The 19,381-nt window shown below is 29.6% G+C and overlaps 4 protein-coding genes across 4 annotated transcripts; 3 read left to right on the forward strand and 1 right to left on the reverse strand.

Moving 5' to 3' along the window:
- Positions 1–418: 418 nt before the first annotated feature.
- On the forward strand, positions 419–2,191 carry LOC124936360 (uncharacterized protein PF3D7_1120000-like). The gene is made up of 4 exons (XM_047476856.1): positions 419–833; positions 922–1,032; positions 1,692–1,772; positions 1,902–2,191. Exons 1-4 carry the CDS (start codon positions 591–593, stop codon positions 1,974–1,976), a joined length of 510 nt encoding a protein of 169 aa, XP_047332812.1. The 5' UTR covers positions 419–590; the 3' UTR covers positions 1,977–2,191.
- A 1,516-nt stretch (positions 2,192–3,707) lies between these two features.
- Positions 3,708–5,945, reverse strand: LOC124935875 (probable ribosome biogenesis protein RLP24). Its single transcript, XM_047476307.1, has 5 exons — positions 5,809–5,945; positions 4,999–5,105; positions 4,398–4,511; positions 4,174–4,310; positions 3,708–4,086 (listed from the first exon to the last, which is right to left on the reverse strand). The coding sequence occupies exons 2-5, from the start codon at positions 5,077–5,079 to the stop codon at positions 3,915–3,917; spliced, it is 504 nt and encodes a 167-aa protein (XP_047332263.1). The 5' UTR covers positions 5,080–5,105; positions 5,809–5,945; the 3' UTR covers positions 3,708–3,914.
- Positions 5,946–7,522: 1,577 nt separating this feature from the next.
- Positions 7,523–14,249, forward strand: LOC124935896 (nucleobase-ascorbate transporter 12). Its single transcript, XM_047476330.1, has 10 exons — positions 7,523–8,286; positions 8,359–8,456; positions 8,550–8,720; positions 9,139–9,239; positions 10,111–10,246; positions 10,353–10,403; positions 10,617–10,904; positions 11,816–12,050; positions 12,764–13,050; positions 13,641–14,249. Exons 1-10 carry the CDS (start codon positions 7,797–7,799, stop codon positions 13,860–13,862), a joined length of 2,079 nt encoding a protein of 692 aa, XP_047332286.1. The 5' UTR covers positions 7,523–7,796; the 3' UTR covers positions 13,863–14,249.
- Positions 14,250–15,383: 1,134 nt separating this feature from the next.
- LOC124934659 (histone deacetylase HDT1-like) lies at positions 15,384–17,588 on the forward strand. The gene is made up of 9 exons (XM_047475179.1): positions 15,384–15,504; positions 15,786–15,856; positions 15,937–16,270; positions 16,368–16,424; positions 16,513–16,649; positions 16,759–16,839; positions 16,927–17,020; positions 17,114–17,234; positions 17,325–17,588. Exons 1-9 carry the CDS (start codon positions 15,492–15,494, stop codon positions 17,383–17,385), a joined length of 969 nt encoding a protein of 322 aa, XP_047331135.1. The 5' UTR covers positions 15,384–15,491; the 3' UTR covers positions 17,386–17,588.
- Positions 17,589–19,381: the final 1,793 nt, after the last annotated feature.

Raw genomic sequence — 19,381 nt, forward strand, 5'->3', positions numbered from 1 at the left:
ACTAAACCGATTTAGTTACCCACATTGTAACAAAGTCATTTTAAAACCGATTTTTTTAGAAGTGAGTTTAAATACGTGATATTTGATGTTTTAGGAACCACTTTTATCATACCACTTAAGCTATCTTATTGGATTCGATAAAACCAATCTAATAATCGACAAAACCTATATTTTTTATAAAACCAATTTTAAAACTAACCCTAAAAACCATTTTGTTGTTGGGGGGAATGTAGAAAAAGAGGTCCATATGAACATGACAATTTGACATACTTTTATGTATCCATCATACCAAATAAGAACCTTGATGAAGTTTCAATTGAAATACATCAAGATAGAAACGTGAGATCTAATCACAAAATCCATTTAAAATGACCAATAATGAATTTGTATTCATGGTGTTTATTCATGAATACCAATAATAATATGAGGAGGAGATAGATGTTCCATCAAGAGGAAAATCTTCTTCTAAGGTAAGTATACATGAATTCCTCATACGCAATAACTACTTCTTTCTATAAGAAACGCCATTGCAAGAAGAAGAAGTAGTAGTAATAGTAGTTGAGAAAAACAGAGAGATTGATAACCTGAAAATGACGAACACAAAGCAGCAGCAAGTATCTGAGCAGCAGCAACATTTGAGGGTGAAGAACTCGGAAATACTCGGAAGTCCGTTGCCGGAGGAAATGGAGGAGGAAATGACGAGATCTACTCTGTCGGCATTTCGCGCTAGAGAAGAGGAGATCGAGAGGAGGAAAAGAGAAGTTAGGGAGAAAGTTGAAGCGCAATTAGGTCGTGCGGAAGAAGAAACGAAACGATTGGCGGAAATTCGAGAAGTAAGATCGATCGATCGATCAATCAATCTGTTCTTCTTCTTCTTCATTGCATGTAGATTTTGCTAATGAATTCAAACATGATTGGCAGGAAGTTGAAGCATTGACAGATCCAATGAGGAAAGATCTCTCCATCATACGGAAGAAGATTGATATTGTCAATCGCGATATTAAACCGCTCGCTCTCAATTGCCAGAAGAAGGTAAAACCACTCTTCTCAAATGGGAAATTGAGGAGATGACACTCAAAAATGGGTAAATGGGGAAAGTGCAGAAGTTAAAAAAAAAAAGTGTTCATGACCCTTTTACTGTTTTTGAACGATTTTACTCAAGTCGGAAGTTGCGTGACACAACCAGAATCGCGAGATTTTTTTTTTTCGTCTCGCAACTGAGGTTGCGCGTGATGCGATTACGTGACGCAACTGGGGTTGCGTGACGCGATTACGTGACGCAACTGGAGTTGCGTGACGCAAGTTGGTCATTTTCTTCAAAAAAAAATTCATAATTAGAATTTTTTGGAAAAAAAAAAAAAATTGCGTCTGCGTGACGCAATAGGGGCATATTCGTAAGAAAAAAAGAGGGTCACCGACGCTATTTAATTTATGCGCTGACACTTAACCCATTTGCCCTCTTTTTGAGGGTCATCTCCTCAAATTTCCCTCTCAAATAACCTGAAATTTTTTCGAAATTAAACGGGACGGAGATAACAGTAAAAAATCTTCGAGGATGATAAATGTATCTTCCCGTCATTTATTCACTATTGTCGTCCCTAATTAAAATATAAAAAAAATGAAAAATTATAGATAATGTATTTTATTTAAGAATAATGAATTTATTTATTTAAATAAACTGGTTGTAACAGGAAAAAGAATACAAAGAAGCCCTAGATGCTTTTGGGGAGAGGAGCAAAGAAAGATCTCAACTAATTGCAAAACTTGTGGAGGTGAATTTAATTTAGTGATTGAAATATAATAATTAGATATTTAATTATATGAACTTATAATAGTTTATTTGTATTAAAATTTAGATTTTAAGTTTATAGAATAATAATAGTTAATTTCCAACTTTGCAGCTGGTGACTGAAAGTGAGAAAATGAGGATGAAGAAGCTGGATGAATTGAACAAGAACATAGAGTCTCTACACTGATTTATGTTGATTTTATTGAAATATTATCTTTTTTTTCTTATTTGTCCTGATTTAGTGTTCCTCTTTTGTTTTTTATTGGGTTATAATGGGATTTATTTGTAAAATAAATATATCTTAACAATATTGAACTTATTTGAATATTGTGTTTTTTTTTAACATTTGAAATTGTATCATAATTTGATTTGACATATGAGAATATATGGTTGGATTAAAGCTTATATATATTGGTTATTACTTATTTTTCATTTTGCTAAAAACTAAAAATGAATATATTTATTAAAAAATTATCACTATTAAAATTTGCAATAACTTTATTTTTTTTTTACTAAAGAATGGAGGTTAGAGTCTTGGAGAATTAGGTTAGCTATTTAAAAATAAAAATAAGATACTTTCTTTTATTAATCTAATTTAATTACATTTATCTTAAATATAAATCTCTTCATTTAAACTTTTTAGACTTATGTGACAAAATAAAAATACCTGGACCCATTCAAACACTGGGATTAATGTGACTAATTTTATATTAACTTGTATTTCTCACAATATAATAAACAATAAGTAATTACAAAAATAAAAAGACATATTACATAATATCAAAAGGGCAGATACATGACTTTCAAAACTGGGTATAAAGTAATTAAGTTTTAAATATCATTTGAAATTATTGATTTTATATTTATTTTTTTATTTAAAATTACTATTTATATATTTATTTTGTTTGAAATAGTTAACCTCCTAAACATTATAAAATAAATAGTCGAAATTTGAACCCTCCGTAATTAATTTAAAATCATTCATTACCTAAGATTCCAACTAAGATATATTTATCAGATTTGGATTTGGGTTAGAGCTTATTTTAACTAATAAATTCATAATCTCAATAAATGATAGTCATCTTTTGGTATAAGTCTTATATCAACATATTATGATATCGTATTTTATATTTTGTAATTTTTATCGTATTACATTTTAACCATAAGACAATCCAACATTTTTTTCTCCTTCAACATAAATATTATTTATATTTTAGAGATGAATATTATTTAGGGTTTAGAGATGAATTTGGGAACATAACAAAAATACATAATATTTAAATATGGAAAAATTAATGAGTAACAACTTTATCGTCACCTTAATCCTCCAACATCATTATCTAAAAATGGAATAGAGAAGATGCGTCATCGTCATTGTTTGCGAATGAAATTAAATAAGTCTATCAAGACGAATTGAAAGTTTTATCCATCACAGGACTTAAAAAAAATAAAAAAATAAAAAAAATAAAATAGATATATCATATATCACAGAAGAATTTGTGCCTATTTTTATAAAATTTTAAATAATTTTTGATATTTAGAGTGTAAATTAAATATACATGTAACATCCTACCTATTATCCTAAAAAATTATAAACATAAATATTAATAATCTATAATAAGAGTTTCTAAACTGTTATTTGAAACTATTTTTCAAATTTAGATGGAATAAAAATAAATAAATATATAACAATACTAATAAATTTAATTATAATCGATTTTAATAATTGATTTAAGTTTAAATTTAAATTTTTTATTTGACCATTTGAAAATCATCAAAAATAAAAAAAAGTAAATAATATTTTATTTTTTATACAAAGGATTAATATTAAAATTTTATTGATGCTCAAAGTTTAAAAATTAGACAATTTGACAGAACATAAATAGGACAGAATAATCATACTGTCAAGAAGAAAATCTGTTCCAAAACATATATTTTTAGCATTTACCAAAATAAAAAACAATATTACTTGATCAAAATTTGTCAATTTGAATCCTTAAAAAAATAAACAAGAAACCAACACCAACCATCATCATAGTCACCATTGATTCTACAACGATTATAATAAAATCCCGAGACAAGACACAGACAATAATAAACCGATCTTTGTGAATCTTTAACGGAATCACTCCTCCATTCGACCCTCCTCCAACTTCTGTTGCGCGACCTTGACTTTGATCTTTGGAAGAGTAAAAGATGGATCTTGTAGAAAAGCTATTGGAGCCTTTACCATATTGATACTCTGTTCCAATTCCTTGTGTGCCTCCCTTAACTCCTGTCCCTTCTTTCCCTTCATCCTGTATAACAAATAATCGAATCTCAATCAAAAAATTGACGCTAAACAAATTGGCTGAAACATATTTGCAAACAAACGAGAAAAAAACCTCTTAGCATGGTGTCTGGCCTCACGATCGACTCTAACTTTGTCGATCTTCTTAATTGCCTTGAGAGTATTCTCTGCCACATTTCTGTCATATCTCTCTGGCCTGTTTCGCTTCCTCTCAAATTCAAATGTTGAATCCTTGACAACGTAAAAACAGAATAATTAAAATGGGGAACATTTTGATTTCATGAGGAAATAATAGGGTTCAGGGTTAGGGTTATTTACTTGAGTCATATCCTTTCCATGTAATCGCCTGTAAGCTTTGGTCCACTTAACCTTTCGTGGGTTCCTCTTCATCTTGAAGTTCTTGTGACATTTAGACCTACAGAAGCGGAAAATCTGCATATGGGGACAAATACATGAAAGAAATTAAGAAGGGTATTTTAATATTTTCATTGATTATTTACCTGATGAAGTGATCGATGATGGGTTAAGGTAAATAAGGCATATGCACTATTCCAAAGACTTTCATCAGATATTGTAATTTTTCACAATATTAACCAATAGGAGGCACAAACTATTGGCAAAAATTCATTTTTTCAATACTACAAAATTGCTCCATATGTGATTCATTTAAATTTCAATTCTTTATCGTTATTTCAACTGAGACAGATATGAAATATTAACTCTTGATTAATCATCAGCTTCATCAAGATGATAACCTATTACTTATGCAAAAACAACATAAAACAGTGATTCGATCAATAAAAAGTTTGTGATTTATAAAGTTCTTGTTTTGATCATAACTATATTAGTTCAAGAAAGCACAAACTCAACTTTAATGTAAATAATCTCGTTGAAGCATTCAAATAAGATAGTAGTTTACCTTTGAATCGTTTCTAACAAACTGAATTCCATGCCCCGGATATACGGTTGAGGAGCAAAACCAACACTTCTCCAATCTCATTGCGGGTCTTCTTTAGGGTAACTTTTCTACAATATACCGGAAAATGAATAAAAAACTAATGAAACTTCAAACCCTAATATCTGGCAGCTTAAATCATGCAACAATTCAACATATTTTGTCTTGAGAATCTGATAAATTACAATACAAATACAAATGGTTAAGAGATCCTACAATTGATTTCAGAGCATCAATCAGAATCAAATCACCAAAAACATGAGCAAAACAATCTATTTCATTCTGAATCATTATAAGTTACAGAGCAACACCAAACAACTTTATGCCAATTTACAAAGATTAATCAAACACAAGATGAACACATCATAGCAATTTACTTTTGAAACATTCGAAACCTAACCATTCGAATCATCTTATTAAGTGAAATAAATGATTAAATACTTAGAATCGCAGGACTCAGAATTGTTTCTCGTTTATAGCTGCGAAACACTAATAACAGGTCGTGTAGAACTTTTGAAAATCGCCTCAAAACATAGAAACACTATTATTTCATCAATTTTAGGGTTCTTTCATATCAAATCATCACACGTTGATCTCTAGCATACAAAACAAGTAAAAATCACAAAAAAACAGCATATTAGAACACGAATCATGATAGTAAAAGGAAGATCAAACAACCGAACAATTATCTTCCATCTTCCTTGTTCTTATACCTTTTTCAGTTTTGCAAATTGGTAATAGTAGTAATAACAATAAGAGAAGACATGGACTTACTGTGTATCTTCTTTGTTGGACGGAGAAGAAAGGATTTCTTGAGGTGAGAGAAGAAGCGGCCAATAATGGTTTGTGCCGCCGTTCTGAGAAGAAGAAACTAAACAGAGAAAGGTTAGTGAAATATAGAGGGAGAATGTTTTAGGGCTTGGGCCTTCTTCTTTTAAATGGGCCTGTTTAGTATATATAGTTGGATTTTGTTTCAAATTAAATAATTATATTTATTTAAAATATATATATATAAACTAACTTCCTGAGCCATTTTCAAACACCGACATTTTCTTAAATTTAAATTTTAAAATAATATTAAAAAATTTGTGCTACCCATTTGACCACCTAATCTTAAAAATGAATAAATTTGCAATATTAGATTTATATAATTTTTTTTATTAATATTTTATAAAAATATATTTAAAACCTGTTTTTATGAATTAAATAATACTTTATTTTACATTAATTTATTACTTTCAAGTTAAATACAAAATAAGTGTTTGAATTTCATGTTTGTTATATATTATATTTATTTCATTTTAAATTTTTTATATTAATTCAAATATATAATGAGAGTTTTTTTCTAATGACTAATTTATCAAATTCAAAAACAACATCGATATATAATATGATGTTTAATTTTTAAAATATCTGGATTGCCGAGTTGAGAGATGTGATTAATTTGATATATATGTGAGAGTAAATGAATACTTGGGTCGGATTATGAGTTGATTCGCCCATAAACTTAAAACAGTTAAAAATAAAATTAAAAATGTTATATGTATGTTTAACCAAGTGTGATGCAGTGATGGAGACGTGGTTATCGATGTATAATAGGTCACTATCAATTAAAAATTGTTAAAATAAATATAAATCAAATACTTGATTAACCAAAGTGTGAGGTTACTATATTAAATATTAAAAAAAGTCAATGTTAAATATTATAAAAACATGAATCAAATATTAAACAATATGAATCAAATATTTTATTGATCAAAGAAAGTATAAGGTCACAAGATTATAGATTAATTTAAAAAAAAAATATGTAATGACATATGAGAAAATAAGTTGTTTTCCTGAAATGAATAAAATGTGGAAGAAGAACGTTCTATTTTTTATTTTAATATATTATTAGTGATTTATTAAAAATTTAAATATTGAATACATATTATTATTTTTAAATTTATATTTTTATAAATCATTCGTTCTAGTTTGTTATAGAGTTGTTATGCAATTAACATTTATTCAGCTAAAACTAAATTTATTGTTTACTAACTATTTCACTTAAAAAGATTGTAGTTAATTTTGAGAATAATTTTTTCTTTATTTATTAATTCTTTAATTGGTTTACATGATTTGAATATTGTGATTACCTTTTTTAGATACAAGAATTATATTCGAATTTAAATAAAATAAATTAATATTAATTTAAATTAGATAAAATTTAATTATATATATATATTAATAAATTGAATAAATAAAAAAATTAATTATAATGTTTACCAACAAAACAAAAGTCAATGTGAAAAAGTAATATATTTAATATACCAATATCTAGGGTTACTTTTATTTATTTTGGTTTATTTTGTTATATTGAATAAAAATAATTAATTTAAAATAAATAATTAAAATGTAATTTTCTTTTATAATTAAACAGTAAAAAGCAATTTATAATAAATAATACATATGATTACATCATTCTAACATGAAAGAAAGAAATACAGTTCCAAGCTTACCATATCCATCTCTCTCGCGCACACTGTACTTTACTGTAAATCTCTCTCTCTCTCTCTATAAATCTCTCTCCCTAAATCTCTCCAGCAAGAACTTCACTGTAACTCACTTCATCTTCTCAAATCCAGTCCATCTTAAACCCTAGAATTCAGTCCATTTGAAGTTAATCTTCTAGATTCCGCCATTTTAGATAACGGTGAACTCAGCTAAATACCAGATCTATAAAGATTCATACTCAAATTTGAAGGATATGCAATTGTAAGAAGATGACAAGTACCGACCTCAACAAACGACCTCGACCTGGACCATGGCCACCGACAACTCTTCCACCAAAACCTAATGCAATGCCGCCATCTTCTTGGGCTAAACGCACTGGATTTCATCCTAAATTCTCTGGAGAAACGAACGCTACTCATTCTGGACGACAAACTCTGCCACAACCTAAGGTAAGAGAAGTTGATTCTCATCTGGATCTAGAAGCTGGTAGAGTACGACAGACGACGACGACGACGGCTGCGAAGTTGAATGGAGAACCGAAGAGAGTTACGTTTCCGCCTCCACTTTCCGACGGTGGAGCTACAAATGCTCCGGTTGCGGTTGCGGTTGCGGTTGCTGACGCACCACCGCCAAAGCAGATTAACAGGAGGCCGGTAAGTGAGGAAGTTGTTGATGTATTGCCTCAAATAGTTGAGGATGATGAACTTGTTTCTCGTCATGCACATATGAAATATGAGCTTAGAGATACACCTGGATTTGGTGAGTTTTATTGCTTCTTTAGTTGAATTGGAAGAAGGATTTTGTTCTTTCTAATATGTTTTTTTTTTTCAGTTCCAATTGGTTTATATGGTTTTCAGCATTACATTTCATTGTTGGGATCTTTGATACTTATACCACTCGTTTTAGTTCCTTCAGCAGGGGGATCCAATGTAAGTATTCGTAATCTTATTATTGTTCAACTTTCTGTGTGTGGATGATTCTCTCATATTTTTTTCTCATAGAAATTAGTTTAGTTGGTGTAGGAGGATACGGCTAATGTGATTTGTACTGTGCTATTTGTATCTGGAGTGACAACACTTCTTCATACGTTCTTTGGATCAAGATTGCCTTTAATTCAGGGTCCATCTTTTGTCTATCTTGCTCCTGCACTCGCAATCATCAACTCCCCTGAGTTTCAGGGTTTGAATGGAAATGTAAGAATTCTAACACATTATCCCTTTTGTAACTGCTGTTTTCCGATGCAAATGCACAATGTTCTGACAAATAGTAGGAATTGCTGAGGGATAGTAAGATATATACATCTAATAAACTTCGATCTCTCAATTTTGAACAAGCAAATATTGTATGAAATAAAGATGGTTCTTCTTCTTCATTACAAAATTGGAGAAAGTAAAGAATGTGTGAGAGGAGGAGAAAGAGAGGGGTCCTCATTCCTGGCCCCAAGTGGAAAAACATGAAAAAGTACTTTAGCAAGAAGGATCTGAATCTTTAGCCTAGTTAGTTTTCTCCTTGCTAATATTTAGAGAAGGACAGATTTCCTGGATTAACTTAGAAATTAAATATTCTATTCTTCTAGTGCCTGTTGACAGCCAAACTTATTTCACCTTGCAGAATTTCAAGCACATTATGAGAGTACTCCAAGGGTCCATAATCATATCTTCAGCTTTTCAAGCCATACTGGGATATAGTGGAATAATGACAGTATTGTCAAGGTACAAATTTCTTCATTATATCTTCTGCAATATTTGTTATTCTTCAAAATATATCAAACTAGCAACTGTTGTGGAAGGTACATTTTGTGGTGTCTTGGTTGAGATGACTAAAAATCTTGCATCCTTGTTTGGTTAGTGGTTGGAGACCTTATTCCCAATTAGTTGGCTAAGGTTTCAAGATCTACCCATCTACATGCATAACAAATATGTTGCTATTCTGTAATGTATATGGTTATGATCAGTTTTGTACTTGAGAATACAGGCATTGACATTCATCTAGAGAGGGTAATGAAACTGTATAAGCATGTTCAATGGTTGATTTTTATTTGATATCCTGTTTTTAGATGAAACTTATTAAGACACTGTGTTTCTTTTTTTTTTCCTTCCAATTTATGCTATACTTTTAGGATAAAAGGTCATAAATCACTTAACTTTGGCTAAGGACACAATCAAAGCCCTTCAATCAACTCAATTTTATAAAAATTAAATAGTATAAATACCCACTGTTGAATGGCTGTCTATATGGAGTAGCCTTTATTTGTAGTTTCCAGTTAACCGCTGCTACCTTATCCTAGGTACATTGTACATGAGCTGGCTAACATAAACTTTTAAATATGTTAAAATATAATTCTTAAATAAATTCATATAAGAGAATGTATGTTAGCCACATTAATTATCAAATGGGAATTTTAAGTTGAGATTGCAGTGATTTAATTGAAACTAATGGTCATGGTTGGTTAACAGTAAGGTACTCGTATCATTTTTATAATTGTTTTGACTATTATGTTCGGATTTAACTTATGTTGACCAGATTTTGATGTACTATGATATTTGCAATAGCACATCATCATTCATCCTTTTCATTTCTCAGGTTAATCAATCCTGTTGTTGTGTCGCCAACTATTGCTGCTGTTGGACTTTCTTTCTACAGCTATGGTTTCCCAAGGGTTGGTACTTGCCTTGAGATTGGTGCGGTTCAAATCCTTCTTTTAATAATGTTTTCTCTTGTAAGTACTCCCTTTCTTCTGCATTCTTCTTCAGGTCAATTACATTTCTCACACAAAGTAACTATTTGTATTCTAAACAATTTGGTTTCCTTCATTTTTCCTACAGTACCTTCGCAAGATATCTGTTCTGGGTCATAGAGTTTTCCTTATCTACGCGGTAGGTTATCATCCATGTCTATTCCTATTTAGACCTCAGTATCTGGCTTCATTTGAAAACAGTTAATACCATCCTGAATAGTTCTAAATAAACTTGTGCATGCTCACTTAAATCGAAAATTGAGAAAGGGGAGCACCTCTTGATTTTTCCAAATGGGATCGTTTATTTCTCCTTCTGGATAAACCCTTCTTCACATGTTTGTATGTTCGTCAGGTACCATTAGGTTTGGGAATTACATGGGCGGCTGCTTCTCTTCTTACTAAAGCAGGAGTATATAACTATAAGGGTTGCGATGTAAACATTCCAGCATCAAATTTAGTTTCAGATCACTGTAGAAAGCATCTCCAAAATATGAAATATTGCCGAGTTGATACCTCTCATGCTTTGAATTCTGCACCGTGGTTCAGATTTCCTTATCCAATGCAATGGGGCACACCTATCTTCCACTGGAAAATGGCTATCATTATGTGTGTGGTTTCAATAATCTCATCGGTTGATTCGGTATGTTTTCCTTTCTTGTTGCATAAGTAAAAAGTTTGAAATGCTAATCAATATCGGCATTTCACATGGTTCAACATTTTAGCAGTCATATTTATGCAATGATGCATCACATTTTTGTGTAATTTTAGCTGCTACTATGTAAATATGAATTGTCGTAGGATGTGGAACTCCTTCTGTTCATTTGAATTAGGTTGTTCTTCATAACAGCTTATCACTAATCTAAATAATCAAGTGCTTATTTGAATTAAGTTGATAACTGTGATTTAAACTCACTTAATTATTTAGATTAAGCTAAATTTTCTTGTTTAATTCGGTAAGCTATGAATGACTTAACACGATAATCTAGTAATAGCATCCAAAAGACAACTTTAACCCATAAAATTTAATCAAATTATGTCATTATAATGGTAAAGTAGTCTTTAAATACTTTCCCACATTAATTCCACATTTTATCAAATCAAATTGCATACTAAGTACTTAAAAATCATATATTTTTGTTTGATTTATTCAACATTTATTTTTCCGCATCTTAGCTCATTTAAAACTTAAAATTCAGTATTCGACATTCATCATTTAATTTTCAGTTTTTTCAAACACACCCTTATTGCTATTTGTTTAAGCTTTAAGAGTTGAAATTTGTTTAAGCCTCAAGATGAATGTGTTTCTAGATTATCTGTATTAAATGTAAAGCATGTTTGGATTGGCTGAATATTTCTCAAATATGACACATGCAAATTTTCCAGATGAGATTCATCTGTGCAATTTGTATACGATAAACAGATAATTATGTACGCCTTTGCATAATATCCAAATTTTAAGCCTTTTAGATGATTCATGTTATTTCTTATCATTTCAGTAGGCAGTTAGTCTTCCATAGCTAATCATTGCTAATGTTTTCTTCAAACTTACAGATTGGTTCATACCATGCATCTTCTTTGTTGGTGGCCTCCAGGCCTCCACCTCCTGGAGTTGTAAGCCGAGCAATTGGTCTTGAGGGCTTATCTAGTCTGTTGGCTGGGTTATGGGGAACAGGGACTGGATCAAGTACTCTCACCGAAAATGTGCACACAATTGCAGTGACTAAAATGGGTAGCCGCAGAGCAATAGAGTTAGGTGCTTGTGTTTTAATCATCATCTCCCTTGTAGGTACGTAAATGTTGGGGAAGAGGTTGTTTGATGTAAGTTTTATTTTTTTAAAATATCTGATTTTTTGGAAAAAAAAAACTTGGTTAATGAAAAGTGGATTATTTGGATTAAATGGCTAAATTAACTTTTGTATTTAATATTTTAAAATGTTATAAAAAGTAGTTTAGTATTTGTGTTGATGGTTTGATTAAGGTTATTAGGATTAACCCTTCATCAAACAAGGGCCTAAGTGTTTTCTTGGGATTCAATTATCTAAATTGATATATTCTGCATAGCAGACTATTTTTTTTGTAACTGCAAATCCAGTTTGGTTTCAAGAGTCCTTTTCTTTTTGCTAGATTCAAGATTTACTTTTTTGTGGTTGTGTATGCATCATATAATCTGGTGCAAGTTGCAAATAACCTTGTTTGGTGTAAGATGTGGGTTATTTGGGTAACATGACCAAATGTCATTATTTAATATCATAAAAGTTAAAGTACAAATAATTTGGTATTTTTGATTGATGATTTTAATAATGTGAAGGTAGATTGGATCGTGGGTTATTTGTAAATAACCCACATCAGACAAGGCCTTAGTCAGTCTAACTTGATGATCTTCTCAATGGATTGAGGTTTTAAATAAGTGTTTGCAATTTTTGTTCATTGAGTTGCTCTGTGCAGTTAACTTTGATTTTTTTTTCAAAATTCTCATTTTTTTTATCTTAATATTAACAGGAAAAGTTGGAGGGCTTTTTGCTTCAATTCCTGAAGTCATGGTAGCGGCTCTATTGTGTTTTATGTGGGCAATGCTTACAGCATTGGGCTTGTCGAATCTACGATATAGTGAGGCTGGGAGTTCAAGAAACATTATAATTGTTGGTTTGTCTTTATTTTTCTCCCTGTCGATACCTTCCTACTTTCAGCAATTCGGAGTCTCTCCAAATACCAACTTGTCTGTTCCAAGTTATCTTCAGCCCTATGTTGTTGCTGCCCATGGTCCTTTTCAAACAAAATATGGAGGGGTATGCAAATAATTCTACTTTATCTTTTCTAATTGTTACTAATTTGTTTCATATATCCCATTTTTATGATACCCATGCAATTCAGAGCGAGGTAGAAAAATGATTTCTCGATCTTAAGTATAGCGTGGGGCCCATTTGGAAACACTTTTTGGATATGGATTCAAAACTCGAGTAAAATTTTTAATTTGTTTCATAAATAGTTTCTGTTTTTCCAAACATGATACTGAAAAAAAGTGTTTCGAAATAAATTTATGAACTGTTTCTCATATGGATTTGGATTCAGATCCAGAAACATAAAGTGTTTCCAATGTGTAATGATTTGGATTCAGTCTTGATTTTTTTTTTCTTTTTTAGGGACTTGTTTGATTACTAGATTATTTAAAATCATGTTATTCGGGTAATGATTTGATTGATGATTGGATAGTTTTTTTATATATTAATCATTGAATCCCGGTAGTTTCTCCTTTTTAGGGATTGTTTGATCTAGGGTTATTTGAATAACCAAGTGGTTATTCCTAAACAACCTTCTTTGTCTTGAAAATCAGGTTATGTATTGATCCCGCGTTTTTACTTTCTTTTTTTTTCTGCAGCTAAATTATGTATTGAACACAGTGCTATCGCTTCATATGGTGGTTGCGTTCCTTATAGCTGTTATATTAGACAATACCGTACCTGGCAGCAGACAAGAACGCGGTGTTTATGTTTGGTCTAATCAGGAGACTGTAAGAAGAGAGACTGCAGTTGTTAAAGACTACGCTTTGCCATTTAAAATAGGGCGAGTTTTCAGATGGGTAAAATGGGTTGGCATTTGATTGATGATAGCGGGATCTTCACAAAGTTACATTTTGCTGCTATTTCGATATATAAACCCGAAATTTCATAGGAAAACAAATCTCCATATGGGTTTATTATCGTTTTTTGTGGCCATCACAATGATCCTAACCAAAAGTACCCGGTGATTTCCTAAACTGTTCTTTTGAGTGGCAAGGTTATTTTGTGTACATTGGTTTGTGTTTGTTGTAAGTTAAATGTAAGTAATTTTGAGTTACAGAGGATCTCCTGCAAGCTCTGATTTTTTTTTTTTTGGAATTTTTTTATTATGTATAATGTTGGGTTATCTTGATACAGTTTTAAGGTTAGAAATGATGTGTTAGTGAGTATTTTTTATGGAATATATTGAAATTTGGACCTATTATATATTTATATACTTCTTTTTTTTAAATCAAAACTGAATATGCAACATTTTGTTTTCATATTCAAGATTTTTTTTCACTTGAGCATGAGTTTGTTTTTGTAGATTTTATGATTTTTGCATGTTTTTGTATGGATTGTATATTTTTTTGACAAGTGGTGTATTTTGATGGTTATTAATTTTAATTTTTCTTATGAGTTTTTTTTTTCTTATTTGGTTTTCTTTGTAAGACTATATATTGTACCCTTTGTTTTTCAAGATTTTTTTCATTATAAATATTTTTATAGTTTTGCTTCAATGATTTATGTGTTCATGCATTTGTTTCAATTATAACCTACATTTATCCAACTTTGAATGTGAAAAATGTAAAAAAGAAGTAATTTTTTTATAAGTTTTATAAATTTTAAATTATTCAAAATCAAATATGTAGCTAATATTAAGAAAAAGTTATAAAAAATATTGTTTGTTTAATTTTATTGTTAGTTATGTCTCATATCATATATATATATATATATATATATAACTCTTTCTTATATATATATATAACTCTTTCTTTTTAGCTGCCTACATAATTTAATACTTAGTTATTGAATATTTTCTAATATTTCATTTGAGTAATATAGTCAATTATAATTTATATGTTCATATAATTTTTTTTTATCATTTAAAAGTTGATTAAGTTTTTTAGTTTTTATTAAGAAAATAAGTGACATTCGTTAAGGGAGTTAATAGTTTTAAAAATAAATTAGGATCTCGATAACTTATTGAGTAACATGGTTGTACTATATTTTTTTTTTATATTATACTTTATGATTTATCGTTTATAATTTATCATTGTGTTTAATTGATTCTTATCATTTATAAAATACATCTACCTTGATTGATTAATAGAATTAAATTTTATTTAATTTTAAATAACCATTTTCATCCAATATCATTGATTAAAATGATTATAAACATGTTGTAAAATGTTTATAAGGTTCACTTTGAACAAATTAACAAGATTAAGATCTCAATTGAATAATAATAAAATTTGAACATTATTTTTAAGTTCAAGGATTAAAACATTATTTCCATTTTATCATTTTCTACAAAAAAAAAAAAAACTTTTCATCCATTAAAACCCTAGTTTTTGCAGCAAGTCTATAAACCCTACCGTATTTCTCTTCTTTCGAAAACCCTAATCTCCTTCTCTCTATCATTCATCACTTCAAAGTTTTCTTCATTCCTCTCTCGCTTAATCTCATCAATGGAGTTTTGGGGTAACGATCTGCTCATTATCTTCCTTACTTACCGTTTTCTGCTTTTGATTCTTCATTTCGTTTCATATTTTATTGTTTTCTCACTTATCTAAACATATATTCGTACAATCCATTATAGTTTTCATCGCATTTCTAACATTTGTATGTATATTTTGTTCGTTTCTGTTTTGTTAACGGCTTACGTTCATTAAGGATATTCTTGATCTTGATTTTGTTGATTTCTTATATTGTGAAACCAGATGCTTCTTCTCTATTTAGTCTAACTTTGAGATTTCTTATAGGTGTTGAAGTTAAAGCTGGAAAGCCTCTTAAGGTTACTCCTGAAGTGGGCAAACTTGTTCATATTTCCCAGGTATGATTTACATTCATATTGATTATCAATTGTATTATTCTCTGGTCAATCTAGAACTATGTTTTATTATTGTAATGTAGGCAGCATTGGGGGAGTTCAAGGGAAAGGGTGGTGAAATTGTTCCACTTAGGTTGAAGATTGATGATCAAAAGCTTGTATTGGGAGCACTTTCAACTGACAAAACCCCTCAAGTGGTTTTTGATTTGGTGTTTCACAAAGAATTTGAATTGTCACATGATTGGAAACATGGGAGTGTTCATTTTCTTGGATATGTTGCTGATTGTCCATTTGAATATCCTTTTAAATTGTTTCAATATCATGTTTATGTTTCTCTTATTTTAACAATCAATGATTCTTGTTTGGGTTTTTATCCTTTGGATTCCTTGATTCTGCTTTTTTCCCTTCCCCTACAGTGAACTCTGACGATGGTGGGTCTTTGGTTTCTTTATTTTTGAGTTTTTCTTTATGTTTAATTTCCCTGCCCATTGACATTTTGTATTCATACTGTTAGATGAAGATGATGATGAGGAAGATGAAGAACGTGTGCCCACACTCATTCCTGATGTTGGTAAGTTTTTTTGTCTGCTAAAGCTGAATACATATGTTAAAATGGTCTTATCTTCTTATAATTTATTTTGTAATGATATACTTTACAGCTAAGGTAGAGGCTGCAAAGCCCATTGCAACCAAGGCTAAAACTGCTGCCAAGCCTGAAACATCTTCCAAGCAAAAGGTGAGCATTGTCGAGCCAAAAAAGGATAGCTCTGATGAATCTGATGACGACTCTGATGAGGTAATTCACATTTTACTGTTATCCATATATAGCCTACTAAAATTTGAAGAAGGTTCAAATAAATAGCCTGCCTATCTAACAATTGATTGATTTGTGTTTGTTGATTTAGGATATGGAGGGTGATTCTGATGACTCAGATGATGATGAAGACGACTCTGATGATGAGGAGGAAACCCCAACTCCCAAGAAGGTATCTTTTATTTTACTTTTTTCTTTTCGGTTGCCAAATGTTTTTTGTGGGTCTGCTCTAATATGTTGATAATGTTTTCTATTGAAGCCTATTAATGACAAGAAGAGAGCCAATGATTCAGCTTCGAAGACTCCTGTTCAAGCTAAGAAGGCAAAGGCTGATACCACCCCTCAAAAGAAAGGTAAGCAAATTGTTTTTCAAATAATCACTTTTTTCATTACATAATCGACACAATTATGGACTGTTTGGATGATACAAATATTACAAATTTCAGATGGGAAAAAGGTAGCTCATGTGGCTACTCCTCATCCTGTAAAGCAAGCAGGAAAAACTCAAGGAAAGGGACAACAAAGCCCAAAATCTGATGCCAAAATCACTTGCAAATCCTGCACCAAGTATGCTTACTTCTAAATGAACATATTTTGTTTTGAATTTGCAATTGTATACTTGGTTATAACCTTTTGCATTATAAAATCTATTTGTAGGACATTCACCTCCGACGGTGCTCTCCAATCTCATGCCCGGGCAAAGCATGATGCTAAGTAGATGTATGTTTTTCGCTATTGAGATGAGTGAACATCATAGTTTCTGATTTTGTTTGCGGTTTTGGGAAAACTCGATGTCTTGTTTATTTGAAATTAGTAGGTTTCGTTTATTGGAACTAGTTGCTAGTAGAACATGATTTGGTTTATCTGATATCTATATTTTTGAAGAGTTATCAACTTCTTCTAAGCATAAGTATTTTGCCTTTCTTTTCACATTTTTTTTTTATGAGTCTTTTTTTTACACACTTTTTAGGGTTTGGATTAGAAAGTATTTTAGATAATATTTTAGATGAGAATAATATTTTACAACATAATTTAATTAGTTATAAGTTGAGTTTAAAATTAAATTAATTTTACTTTTACATTAGTAGTTTTTAAGTGTTTATATTAGTGATTATGATGAAATATTAGTTTTCAACTAATTTTTATTGTTTATTTTCTGGAAATCTAATTTTATACATAGTTTTTAATATTATAATTATCCTTAAGATCTGACCATTATTTAATTTATGAAGCAAACTTAATTATCATCCACACAGAATCAATTGAAACATAAAATATTAGGCTGATGTAAATTTTAAAGGAAATACAATAGTAAATGGTTTAAATACAATTTGAGATCGAATTTGAAGCGTTTTTCCACTATATGAGAATTGAACTTTCAAATGATCCATAGGGTGAACCATTTGAGGCTTATACCAAACGTCCGTCCATTTATGATAATATGTTTTTGTTTTTTTACCCTACCACTTAATTTAATTGTCCGTATTAAAAATAAATAAATAAGATCAAAGTTTAAAAACCCTAAATTATAAATTCTAGATGGTAAAATCTTTTTTTTTTCTCACTTATCTTCTTATTCCTCTGGTTTCTTCTTCATCTCGACGTTGCTAAGATTATTTAATAATCGTTTAAATATCATTTGAGGCTTTAACTTGAAACAGTTGGACCATATGAGGCTCAAACTTTCAAATAATCTATATGGGGCTTGAACTTTTACATATTTAACAATTTAGAGACTTCAAACAGACCAAACGTCCATCTATTTATGAACAACTTATAGATTATGTACAATAAATTATAACAATAAATTTAATATTTTTTATTATATATATTATTATAATCTCAAAATACTATATATTTTAACTACTATAATGTTTTTGTTAAAAAAAAAAATTCATGTTTTCTTTTTGTCGTTAAAATTTATATAATAATTTTTATTTTTCAACGTAATAAATTTGGTTAAAAGAAAATCTACATTTTAGTAGAGTGGTTATTGCATTTCCATCAATATTTGATGTTGATGATTATGTAATAAGAGTTTTCAATAAATTGTGTATTTAAAAAAGGAAAAAGATTTTGCAACCTTTTATTTTTTTGCTATATAAAAAGATTGTGTACTTACCCTTAATCATACATCCAATTTTGACATCATACATTCACTTTTAATTTCTGAATTATGTGGAAATTATAACTTTTTTTTATTATATCTTCATTTCTAAGTAAAGTTAATTCAATTACAATAATCAACTTAATTAAAAGTTAATTACAAAGATGTAATCAAATTTTTATAAGTTAAATTATGACATTTAAGTACTTAAAACTAAATATAATGGTTCGATTCTCATTTAAATTCTTTAAATAAAGTGTAAGTTATTAAAAAAAATATAACTTAGGGTATTTTTTTTTTAACTAAGGGTAATTTGTTTTTTTTAAGATATTTCAAATAAAAACAATATAAAGACGTATAAATTAAGTAAGGGTAGATTTAGTTTTTATTTGTATGAATTTAAGAAGCTAGCAATATTTTGTATACTCCTAATCTTTTCTTAATTTAAGATATTTTTAACAAAAATTAATAAAAATAATTGATTTTTATAATAAATATTTTTGTTACATAGACTATCATATTGAACTATCCTTAAATATATACTTGATTATAAATTTTAGAAATATGAAGAATGCCAAATTAAGATAAATGAGTTTTAAATAAAGTA

Source organism: Impatiens glandulifera, chromosome 4 (assembly GCF_907164915.1).
Source record: "Impatiens glandulifera chromosome 4, dImpGla2.1, whole genome shotgun sequence".
Lineage (NCBI taxonomy): Eukaryota > Viridiplantae > Streptophyta > Magnoliopsida > Ericales > Balsaminaceae > Impatiens > Impatiens glandulifera.